General features: G+C 37.8%; 1 protein-coding gene across 4 annotated transcripts in view; it reads right to left on the bottom strand.

Annotated features, from left to right (window-relative positions):
- Nucleotides 1–467: 467 nt before the first annotated feature.
- The window catches only part of LOC122559200 (protein FAM53A-like), a 103,285-nt gene continuing 90,398 nt past the window's right edge, over nucleotides 468–13,354 (bottom strand). For all 4 annotated transcript variants that reach the window (XM_043708606.2, XM_043708884.2, XM_043708659.2 and 1 more), the window contains exon 5: nucleotides 468–1,497. In XM_043708606.2, coding sequence (XP_043564541.2) covers nucleotides 1,165–1,497 — 333 coding nt within the window. In that variant the 3' untranslated portion in view covers nucleotides 468–1,164. The remainder of the gene's footprint in view (nucleotides 1,498–13,354) is intronic.

Genomic DNA, 13,354 nt, shown 5'->3' with positions numbered 1-13,354 from the left:
TTCTGATCTATAGAAAAAAGTGTTAATTATATCAGCAACTTTAAGACAAGTGCCAAGGACAAATCTGAAAAAATTAATCCCACCAAAAATAATTATTCTTGATCTGTTTCAGTTTAAAAATAGTAAATCAAAATTGCAAATCCATGTCAAATTTCCTGCAAAACATCCTAATTTGTATATCTCCTTTTTGTATCACCAGGGACAAAGTTTAAGCATTGCTGGTAACACCGGATACAAAAGAAATAAACTAGTAAACTGAACTCCTACAAGTCATTATCTTGGATGAACCCTCATACGTTAGAATAAAATGAAAAAAAGTCTTCCTCCAAAAACGACTGGCTCAAAACAGCTCAGCCAGTAAAGGGTTCTTTCTGCATGAGGTGGAATCCTTCTTTTACTAAATAAAACATTACTAAAAAAGCAATGCAGAAAGACCCAGCAAATAAAGGAGGCATACAACAAGAGGAAATGCAAAGCAAAAATCCATTTTATTTCTTTTAAAGACTATAAAAGTCTTCCTTCTAATATTGCTGAGGGGTTTGACTCCTGGGAAATCGATCACAACAGGCAATCACAGTCTCTTTCCAAACCTCAAGTGCTTATTACATTCTTGTGACCGTAGTACGAGATGTCCATGTTATCTATTTGGCCATTTCAGGTTCATCAAAGCCATTAGCTTTCTCATTGTAAAAGTAAAACGTCAATTTTTTTTTGTTGAAACACTGACAGCCCCCCACCCTCCTCCCCCACAAAAAGCAGCACTATACCCGCACCGACACCACTGTAGTTAAACCTGTGTAGTTGAATGTAGAATGCCCTTTTTCAAAAAAAATCCACATCCTTGCAGAGTTCAGTTTTCTCCATTTCAAAAGCTACACATTGCAAAATATCCTCAATGGAGACAAATTTACAGAAAATCTCTTCGTCCAAAATGTTTCTCAAAACCTAAAAATTGGCAACCTTGTGTATCCAAGATCAAGTTGCTGAACCCTTTATCTTCTGTGCACACACGACATGGACTACTGATGTTTTGCACAAAAAAACCTTCAAGCAGTCCAGAATAACAAAATTTTTTTTAATGGACATGAGTTATGCAAAGGTAATCCTCTACCACAACAAAAAGTATAAAAACAACCAGTTTTATCTAGAACATTGTTGCAGCAATTAATTATTTTCTATTTGTTCTAGATCCAAATCGCCACAGTCCAGCCGGAATATTCCTTCGTCAGTGCTTTCACAATCACTTGTATCTTCCTCACTTTCGCTCACAGTGACTTCTTTCCCATAATTCCTTGGATGGGAGCCATCTCGGCTCCCAGGGACATGACATCGTGCAGAGTCATGTTCTTTGAGTGGACTGGAGCCCGGAGTGATGATATTCATTAACAGATCATTTGAGTCACATGGCGAGGACACAATAGTTTTCATATGACAATCATCGTCATCATCTTCATCTTCATCGTCAAGAGAGCAAAGGCTTTTCGAGTTCTTTAACGTCTGAAATAAAAAAACAGCTTGATTAATAATGAACACTTAGATGTTCTCTGAATCATTGCACTTACAGTTGCTCATTTTTTTCATTAGAATTATTTGTGGAAGGTCTGATAAGCTAAGCTAAGTCCCATTCTAGCAGTAACTCTGCATATCTTTGAAAAAGGAAGAGGGGTGTTGATAAAGGGAAAAATAAAGTAATACGTATGAATTCATTGTACAGAACTTTGCCAAGTACATGTGAAAAATCAAAGATTATGCTGATTTAATCAGATTAAATAGAATGGTAAGTGAAACCTGAGGAGCATAAGCCTTAGAATATTCTCACTGGATCTCAATTTTACAACACAAATGACCCAAGAAGAGTTTGCAGAGAGCACAACTTCACATCACAAATTATGCACTCATTTCGCTGTTTATGGGGTTAGCAATCTTAACCGCGTCAGAAGTTATTATTAATGCAAGGGTTGACATCCAAGAGCCTTTAACTATATATAAAGTAGTAAAAGACAAGTAAAACAACTGTGTTGAGTTTATTTTCTGCAGTTCAACCTTCCACTAGTACAAATATATTCATTTTACTTTTTTGAGAAAACATGAAAAATATTAAAATTATTGAAAGTGCTTTCTTTCTAACTGACCTCATGGAAAAATACAGAAAGGCCCTTATACATGTGGCACTTAATATATCTAGAAACAATTTTGCAAAGGAAGACTGGATGGATGAATCAAAGGAAATTAGGACAGTAAATCAAAAGCCAGTGTCAGGGGTAATTTAAAAATGGAGAAGGAGACAAAGTGGTTGAAGGAGGAAGTTCTAGAGTATGAAGCTTAATTGGCTGCAGAAATAACTGTCAAATGTGTGTCAACAAAGCAACTAAAGGCCAAAAACAGGAAGGGAGAATTTACTTTTCAGTTTTTAAGCACTGAAAAATTATGTACACCGGGGAGAGAAATGGAGATTAATTAGACCATTAATTCTGTTTCTGTTCAAAGAACCTGCCTGACTTGCTGAACATTTCAATCATTTTTGGCTTTCATTTAGGAAAGCCAATCTGGGGAGGGATGTAATCACAATGGGAATTTTAAATTCAAGAGACTGGGAGATCTGCAAGTTCCTGAAGGTGAGCAAACAAAGTGAGTCAGACCTGGCGTGGTGAGCAATGAGGGCAGTTTTAGATGAGCTCAAAGCCAGCAAGAACACCACTGCAATAGCAGAGTCTGGATAAAAGAAAATATTCAGCAGCAGTTGGATTGAAACGGGATGGTTTTTGTGGTACACTGAATATGGGGTTGAAAGTCTAGTGTAAAATAGAACACTATCAGCGGGAACAAATCTACCTGAGGGAAGGGAGAGGCAATGGTGTTTGTGTTAGGTCTGCAAAAGTTAGCTTTAGTTTTTTTCAATGGTTAGCTGGTTTCAAAATATATGTTATCCAATGTTCACAACTACTCTGAACTTCCCAATCCTTTAGGTAGTACTGCAGATGCTAGAGTTTTTTTTTTAAAAAAGAAGTGCTTTCTCTGCCCATTCCTTAGGTTCTGGTCACAAGAATTGTTCCTCCACCACCCCACAATCAATACCCTCAAAACCCAGTTTGATTGTAAACACAAGAACAGCTTCAAACTGTCTAAATGAAACAACCTAAAGTTAAACAAACTTTAATAATTATAAATGATTTACATAGGGTACTTGAAAGGCTGTTTAGAATTGATTTACATTACAATGTAAACACTTAGTAGAACACCTTTGTATTTAAATACAGCTAATTATTAATCTCATCATGGTTTCCATCTTGCGGGAACAAAGAGGGAGTTAAATTGCGAACAGGACCTCTCAAACTTGCCTCCCTGCTTACAAAATCATTAATACCTTTTCAACACAATTACACAACACTCGCACGCAATTTCACAAGCAAAACTGAAATTTACAGTTCTCATTATGGTGTTTGAATTCCTCCATGACCTCATCCCACAGACACCACTTCTGCAGCTTTCCCCAATCTAGTTCTTGTAACCCAAGAACTAAGCTTTTCCAAATCTCCAGTTTTTGTTGGCCTTCCATTGGAAGCATCTTCAATTGTTCGCACACTTGGATCTGGAATTCCTTTCCTAAACATTTATACCTGTACTTTCCAACACCGATCCTTATGACACATTACTGGTCACAGGCTTGCAGCCTGCAAAACAACCCTCCACTATCACCCTGTCTCCTCACTTTAAATTGTAAGGATCAGTACTGGGTTCACTGCTTTTTGTCATTTATATAAATGATTTACATGTGAATATAGGAGGCATGGTTAATAAGTTTGGATAAGACACCAAAATTGGCGGAGTAGTGGACAGGGAAGAAAGTTATCCCAGAATACAACAGAACCTTGACCAGATGGGCCCATGGGCCAAAAAGTGATAGATGGAGTTTAATTTAGATAAATGTAAAATGTTGCATTTTGGAAAGTGAAGCCAGGGCAGGACGTATACACAATGGTTAGGTCCTGGGGAGTGTTGCTGAAGAAAGCAAACTTGGAGTGCAGGTTCATAGTTCCTTCAAGGTGGAATCTCAGGTAGAAAGGATAGTGAAGGTGGTAATTGGTATACTTGCCTTTATTGGTCAGTGCATTGCATATAGGAGTTGGGAGGTCATGTTGCACTATACAGGACACTAGTTAGGCGACTTTCAGAATACTGCTTTCAATTCTAGTCTCCCTGCTATAAGATATCGTGAAACTTGAAAGGGCACAGAAAAGAATTTCAAGGAGGATTTGAGCTATAGGGAGAGACTGAATAGGCTGGGGCTGTTTTCCCTGAATTTGGGAGGCTGTCAGGTGACCTTATAGAGGTTTATAAAATCTGAGGGGCATGGTTAGGGTAAAAAGACACTGTCTTTTCCCCAGGGTAGGAGAACCCAGAATGAGGGGGCATAGTTTTAAGGTGAGGGGGAAAGATATAAAAGGGACCCAAGGAACTAGATTTTCATGTAGAGGGTGGCGCATGTATGGAATGAGCTGCCAGAGGAAATGGAGGAAGCTGGTGCAATTACAACACTTAAAAAGGCATCTAGTTGGGTACATGTATAAGGAGGGTTTAGAGGGTCAAATGCTGGCAAATGGGACTAGATTAATTTGGTATATCAGGTCAGCATGGAAGGGTCTGTTTATGTGCGGTACAACTTCATGACTCTTCGCTCTTTCAAGTTCCTATTTTTAACCTGCCCTCAACCCTCTCACAACTGACTGTCAAACTTTAATATATCAGATGTGCTTTAACCACTTTATTATAGTGATTGCGTAATATATAAATGCAAGCTATTGCCTGATTAAAAAAGTAGTAAACACTATGGCCACAGGCTTACAGATGCTCAGAAAAAGTGCAAAAATCGTTTATGGTTTAACTCAATGAAACTTTACCTTCTCCACACAATTTAAAAAGCAGACCACAGACTTAATGAGTTTTTGCTCTTTATAAAAATAGTCAGTTTGCTTGTAAATTTTAAGAATGCTTCAAGAAAACAATTTAGTAGACAACATAAAAATAGTAAACTTCTATTCTAGTAAAATTCTCGTTAAACAGGATCAAGTGATCTTATTCACAATATTTCCTATATTAATCGCTGAAAAGCATATAAAAACTAATTTTATCAATACCCCTCAAAAAACATCAATCTGGGGTAAATAATACCAGCATTTGTGCTAGAATTTACATAGGAACAGAAAGTTGTTTGTAAATTTGCTTCACCAGCAAACCTAACTGTCAGGCTTTGACACTGGAGAGAACTTGATGCAAACTAAACCAGAAGAACAAAATTTCATTCACACAAATACCAATGAGATAGTTTCACAATAGATTCATGGAAAACTCAATGCCTGTCAAAGCACAATGTTTTGGATTTTAGAACCTAGAAGCATGGGTGCAGTTTTGGCTTTTCTTCAGTATTGCAGTTGCAAATAATTCTAAACATTTCTTTTATTTGATCTGACAAATAGTCTGAATCTGATCAAATGTAGAGATACGGACGATAAAATGATCAATCACACTTTATCATAATGCTTTTCGTGCTACTGAAAAACAAGTCGAGGCTATTTCTAATCTCCAATCAACACAGCTGCTGTTAAAGCAAATAGTCCTGCATTGAGCCAGATTCCTCTTCACTTATTTACATTCCAATGGGGCACTCGCTAAAGCATTCCCGGTCTGCATTTGCAACCCAGACAATATTTTGATCAATTATATAAGCATACCCAATTTTTAAGACTGATTCTTAATGACAATAGTCCCACCATTACATAAAAAAAACAAACTTCTCTGCATTTTAAAAATACATTTCAGTTATGAATTTCCCCATCACATGAGCTACCAGGTTACTTGTGGTTAAAATAGAATCCACAACAATGGAATACATGAAGCAGCTCATTTCCTTTTTCATGAACCAATCTACAAATGCAGAGATAAGAAGTTTGGATGAGGCAAAAGATGGTCCACAGTCCAACACACGATTAAACAATCCTTTAAAGAAACAGCTTTAAAGCCATTGAAGAGTCACCAGGAAGCAACATGAGATTCAATTAATGTACGAGAAGTAGGCCATTCAGCCCTTTAAGGGTGCTATTCAACAATCTGTTAACTCTGAACTCCACTTTTCAGTAACCTATAGTTCCCTTTATTGATTACAAGTCTATTTCTGCCTTGAACACGTAGTGATACTGTGATTTTTTTTTTCCCTATTAAGAGGGCCATGCAATTTTGAGAGTAATGACTGATTGTGAAAAGGTTGAGCCCTATGTTTCCTTTGGTTGGGAAGTCAGTGATTGGTGAGAATTTTAAACTGGTAGAGATCACAGAAGCGAGGTTTCGTTTTTAAACAAACATGGAACTGTAAGAAACACAAATCTTTTTTGTTTTCCCCCAGGAGACAGTTCAGACCATGACCACTGCATCTTAACACAATAGATAAACTTCTGAAGCAGAACAAGAGGAATTGGAGCTAGGATGGGGGAGACAGCAACATATTAGTTCAAGACTTCCAGCAAAAACAGCCACAATTGCAATTGACTAAATGACCTTCAGCACTTTAAAAGTTTCATAATATAGCTCAATTAGAAGAATTTCAAAAGACATCTGAAGCCCCAATACAGTATTGTCATGAGAACCTACAAGTACGCAATACCACTTAAGTTATTCAGTTAGCAGAAGGTCAAACCTGCCAATCCATAAATTGCTGATCATCTGAACTCAAGAACAACCTAGAGCAGGGAAAGAGAAAAGCAGGTCAGATTCCTCAGGCAGAATGCTACAACTTGGTAAAGCTTTTGTGGTTAAAACTGTTTTAAAAATTTAGATAAAATGGATTCAATGAGTCTCTCCAGAAAATTGAAGGCCTTTTCATTTCTTTTCATACAAAGATCACCACATCCACTTAGAGCAACATCCTGTTGAGAATAAACTTAAGGCATTTACTGGTGTCAGCAACATAACAATACTAGACTTTGAACAATATTAATTATACTCAGACCAAACTATTGCATTTCGAAGGTAATTTGATAAGTTAGTTACAACTTCAGTTGAATTGAAAGTAAAAGGTGAACAATGCGTAGAGATTCCATCCACACAGAGCTTGACGAGATACATCAAATGTCAGAAAATTCATAGCATCTGTCAGTTTGTTCTTTATGGACATAACTCACCTTGCACAAATTTAACACTTTTTTTAAAAAAGGCTATTATTAATGATATCGCATTTGTGGAGATAAGAGGTAAAATAAAATCAAATTTCAAGTCTAAGTTCAATTGTGCAATTTAGATGTCTACAAGCTTCAAATGGATACAAACACTTATAATGATCCTTTCCACAAAAGGATGATATTTTAACTGAAGTTCACTTGATGTCATTTTCAATTAGAAAATTCAGTTATTTGTTTTTAATTAATGGAACTTTTCTCCCTCAAACCTGATCATTCATCCCAATAATGACTCAATAGAACTAGATCCTGCCCTTTTCAACTAATAATTGCAGCACTCCTACTCCATTCACCAAATAGATAAATTCAAATCGTGCCACATCCACTAGGAGGGAAACTCTTCACTGGCTATTTCTCTAATTTATGCACTCATGCTGACATGGATATGGCAGATGAGAATCAGACCCAAGGTCAGAGAGAAACAGGGGCTGCATCCAGTATGAAGCACCATGACTAACTGTGGTAAAACTGTGTTGGTTATTGTCCAAACTGAGCAACAGTCGATTCAGGGCCATTAAAGGTCTTTGGTCATCCAACATGTTTCCTCCTCCATTGTTGCTGCTGGCAATACACATTATAAATGGACACAAAACAAAGTGCAAGTAATTGCATTCCTTGCTCTCTCACTAGTGTTCAGCCTCAACCTAGTGTAGGAAGGAAAACTAGGAATGAGAGCTGCTGCAAGACTAATAGTATTAGTAATGCCTGATACTAGTGACCTGGCTATACCGATGAGAGAAAACACTCAAATTACACAGGATCTCACGCACTGATAGCATAAAGTTCAACAATTCATTAATTCCATTACTGTGGACTGCAGGTCAGAGACAATGTGCAACGTGACTTAATGACACTGCTGAGTCATGCAATGTGCTACCTTAAGAGAAAGTGAGGACTGCAGATGCTGGAGATCAGAGCTGGAAATGTGTTGCTGGAAAGGCGCAGCAGGTCAGGCAGCATCCAAGGTGCAGGAGAATCGACGTTTCGGGCATGAGCCCTTCTTCAGGAATTTTCAGCAATGTGCTACCTTAGGACATTAAGAACCTCGAGGCAATTCGCTACAAACTTGTTTTGAGTGTTTACTTCATGTTAAATTGTCATTTTGCTTTATAGGTACAGGTATATTTCCCCTCCGTACAAACAGGAACATTCATGTTAGGAAATTCTCTTCAGGAATTCATTATGCAATGCACTGTGGAGGTTAGCTAGGGTAACTCCTTTACCAGTGCTGAAATCTAAATTAATGCAATAGTAAGAGGAGTTGTAAATTACAAAACTGGGTTTAGTCATAGTTCATGTTTTAAAAATGATCAACTTTGTGAACGGATAAGAATTTAGACAGGAGGTTTTAGCCAGTATGCCATGAGCTATTGCAGTAGCTCCATGAGTTTTCCTCTCACCCCCTGAACAGTGCACAACATGCTATCATTTTTATTATGTAGTGTCCACTGATACCTCTCAGAACATATCCAGACAGAGTAGGGACCCCTGACTAAGCTGGCTTCCCTCTCCCTCTGAGCACTGCTGCTAGCCCATACCATCAGCGTATACGGGGTACAGTTCGTGAACAGAGATAAAGCAGCAAGCCGTACACAGTTCAGGCAGGCAGTGAACGGGATCTCTTCCACTTCATCCTTCCTTTCTACAACTCTCCATCAATGAAGCACTGCAAGCTGCAACACTAATGCAGTATTTTTGAAAATATATCCAGAACAAGCAATTGAAATGTACACTACAAAACCAAAATGTTTTCATCCAATCTGGGTCACAAGTATTCAGTAAAATGAATCTACCTTTCTGACAAAAGGTCATAGCCTGAAACTTAGGCTCCACAGATGTCGCCTCACCTGCTAAAAAGTTCAAAATTTTATTTCGGATATGCTTTACCCAGATCATTTTGCTTATGTATTACTGTCACCATGAACTGTGCAATGTACAGTACACTGGGTAATCACTAGAACAGTGCAACAGTAACATGGACTAAACAGCAAATGGGGCACTCTTATCAAATGAGCAATCTTGCACAATGATGTTAAGATAAAAGTTTGTTTCATTTGTTTAGAATTGTGGTTGAACCCCTATAAAGTGTGCATAAGCCAACATTACATTGTATCCTCGCTATCTAAATAATAATGACATGCTGCATTTTTCAGATATTTGTAACTTCATTATGAGGAATCGTAGTCATTTGATGATTTGATTGAATTCTGAAGATGGTGGGTGGCAGCAGAAGCAAACTGAAGGTTTGACTGGCCGGGTATGTGGGAGTAGAGAACAGAAGAAACACTATTGCTTATGATTTCTCTCTCAGGCTCTGTAGACCTTTCATGAGCAGGATAAACCAGAATAGGCTGAACGAACAAATGAAAACTTTTTTTCCCCTGACAGGAAATAATTTAAAATAAACAATTTGTTCAACATTATTCCCCCTCCCCAGCCTTATTCTGGCCATCATTTAGAACTTAAGAATCAGGTTAAGAACAAGTACAGAAGCTTACTACTTTAAATCCCATATCAGCCCTAATTTCACATTGAGATCCTCAGTGATCCAAAAGCAACAGAATACCAGATGCTCTCAGTTTTTGCCACTTTCGCAGTGCTCTTTCATTGCACCAAATGCCTCTAGCCTCTATTCAGGGCTAAGTACCCCAGCCTGTTAGCTGGTTATCTGCTGGCATAGGACAAAGCACTGGATTGTTTGCAGCCCAGCCTTGACGGTTGATTATCATCTCTTGGGCCCAGCCTACTATCGGTTTCCCTTCTTCCCAAGCCTGTTGGAATTTGAACTTTAAATGGATGTTCTTCTCAGGGACAATAGATAAAAAGGCTCTTTGATTGTTCATGCATTACTCAGAATGAAAAGGCCAAGATCCATCTTCAGCTCAGCCTGGCTAGAACATATCAACTAGCTCCATTCTAAAGCAAAGCTTTCGCCTGTAGCTACAGTATTCACTTCCATTCAAAAAACATCTCAGGTTAAACTGAATGCTTCCTCTAATTGAGTCTTTATTTTGGTACACAGCCAATTTCAAACTTAATCATGCACATGCACACATGCATGATGAGAGGCAGCCCATTTCAATTCCTCTCATGCAATCAATTGGAACTCAAGTAAATATTAGTATCTTTGTTTTTTTTCCCACAACTACTAAGAATTTTTAAACTGGAAGAAATTTTTTATTAAACCAAATTAGTCAACTTGTACACTGTAGATCACTTCAAATAAGACTTTCAAAAGTTTGGTTTACCATTAAGTCTCTTAGTACTGTATCCAAAAATAAAGTTTAAACTTAAAAAGTACATGAATTGCCAACAATTTAATAACAGATAGTAATTTTGATGACAAGCGCTATGAAAGCATCTTTCTGAACACCACGAACAAAGGAAATTGGAAATTTTGGACTTTGAGTGCTATTTATGTTGTAAAATAATCAGTAGTCAGACATTCACAAGTCACCACAAATGGAGTGCTTTTGGTGTTTACCACTGTTGTATTAACATTTTGTAATCATTATCAAGTTCTAAAAGAGCTGCTTCCATTAATGTTTCACAATTGTGATAACACTTTTTAAAAAAAAAGCGCTAATTGAGTAACAACGCATCAAATCTGATCATTTGTCTCCAATTCCATCTTATACTTAAACATCCAATTTAAAGAAACATTTTTGGACTTCTACCTTTAAAAATATAGCAAAATTCCAAATATACTTTGTTCAGTTGAAAATAATTTTCACTGTAATAAAATGCGCTGTTGGTTATCTCAAATTCTAATTTGAAGCCTTATTGAAAGTTACAGAACCACAGGGAATATATTTTGATGAGTCAACTGAGTTTAGGATTCTTGTATCATTACGTACAAACAAATTAGCTTCAAGTGTAAGAGCTACTACATGAGAATTAACTCCTCTCTATCCTGTTGCCATTCCTAATGACAAACGTGCTTTTTTTTGGATCAGTGCTAGACATCAGGAACTGATCAGCAAGCTTGTGACCTTTAGATCAGTGAGAGCTTAAATTTTAAAAACAAAAATCAAGCAGTTCTGCTGACTCTCAATCCTTGGCATAGGTTGTATATGTTCAAGTCCCATACATGATTTGGTGAATAGCAACTAAACGCAGTGCAGAGCATCAGTAAAATACTTGTATCTATTTTGGCACAGGTTCTGGTCATCTTAACTCTTGATTTCCTGAGGAACATATACCTAGTTAGAAAATTCTTCCGATACCTCTGCTAAAATAGGTTCTCTGCAAACTGAGCATAGGTGTGCTCAGATTTAGCCACCATACATTTGCACCATGTGTTGCTTGCCTGATATGCATCAGGCCCACCAAAGACTCTTGATTCTTGATCAAGACTCTCACCAAGGGATATAATAACGTTATGATTTTGTTGCAAATTCACACTGAAAATTTATAGCTGAGGATAAACTGGAGCTCAAATTAGTAGAATACATTCAGCAAGGAACTGACCAAAAGCAAGCATGTAATTTCAGATTAATCAAAGGTAATTCTCAACAAGCTAACTGAATAATAAGGCGCACATAACTCATTGATAAAATAGTAGGATTAAACATTGCATACGATTTTCTCAAGGGCAGGTAGTTAATTAGGCAGTTACAAAGGAACATACATCAACTGCAAGTTCCCCTCCAAGGCACTCACCATCCTGATTTGCAAATATATTACTGTTCCTTCAGTGTCAATGGGTTAAAAACCAGGAACTCCCTAACATTATACGTGTTTCCACAACAAATGTACTACAATCTTCAAGGGCCCCAAGAGGCAGGCAAAGTGTGCAGTCAGCAAAAAGAGTTAATTTGAAAAATAGTCTACTGTTCAATAAGTCTACTAGAATTCAACTTGCTCAGAACATCCCAAAAGTCGCCATAGCTTCAAAACCACAGACTTAGACAGGTGAACTTCAAACTGCATGCAAAGTTACTAAGTTGAGCAGCCAACAATTTGGTGGCGTAGGTTGGGTTATTAGGGAACTCTGTACTTCCCATCAACTGTGCCATCTGAGCATTAATTTGGAACTGGAGACAGGGCCTCTGTTTTAAGGTCCTAAGTCATGGACAATGCAATTCTCACTCAGTACTGCAGCACGAGCTTGAACTATACATTCAACATGACCCATGGACTGACAGCAGTGATAGATTCAAACTGAACTAACCTAATGCTTGGTATTGTTGAGGTACATCGTTTATATATTCTGCCAGAAGGAATTTATTTGCTGCAAAACAACCCACACTGAAATGCTTAACTGCCCTCAGGTTTGTGCTTTCAATAGGTTTTGGGTAGAACAACCCATCGCCAGACGATTATTGGTTAAAGTTAGGAATCTACTTCTGCACTTAGTTAACTGCCTGGGTGGATGCACATTATTACAATAGTTGTTTCTCTCCTATGCATTCTTGATTCCTTTGCTGGGTTAGTTCTGGGGCACCCTCCATGGCAACAATTTGAACAAACAGACAGCAACCTTTTAATTTATTTCAGCGACTCTAAATTGAATGATACTATTCAAATCAATGACTGCATTTTCCAAAAAAAAGGTGGAGAATGAAAGTGAGGATCTGTAGAAAGGTAACACTCATTAGAAATGCTTAGTAACTGCAATAAACCAGCTGAAAACAAATCATTCCTAGCAGCTTCATCTAAGAACTGCTTGCCAAGTTTCAAGCTCTTTAAATCTAATGATATTTTGCAACAAGTTTACTCTTGATCAATATGGCAGCGGACTAGCAGGGTTCAGGGAGCAGGCTCTTGCCTGAGGCTTATCCGTTCACAAAAGCCAGAGAACTACAGACTAGTAAGCCTGGTGTCAATGGTGGGCAAGTTGTTGGGAGGGAATCCGGAGGGACAGGATGTACATGTATTTGGAAAGGCAAGGACTGATTAGGGATAGTCAACATGGCTTTGTGCATGGGAAATTATGTCTCACAAACTTGATTGTTTTTTGAGGAAGAGGATTGATGAGGGCAGGACAGTAGATGTGATCTATATGGACTTCAGTAAGGCGTTTGACAAGGTTCCCCATGGGAGACTGGTTAGCAAGGTTAGATCTCACGGAATACAGGGAGAACTAGCCATTTGGATACAGAACTGGCTCAAAGGTAAAAGACAGA

The sequence above is a fragment of the Chiloscyllium plagiosum genome, unplaced genomic scaffold, assembly GCF_037043375.1.
Source record: "Chiloscyllium plagiosum isolate Xiang-an unplaced genomic scaffold, Cpla_swu_hap1 HiC_scaffold_1, whole genome shotgun sequence".
NCBI classification, from domain to species: Eukaryota; Metazoa; Chordata; class Chondrichthyes; order Orectolobiformes; family Hemiscylliidae; genus Chiloscyllium; species Chiloscyllium plagiosum.
Note: the sequence above shows the minus strand (reverse complement) of the source record. Positions and strands in the feature narration are given on the sequence as shown.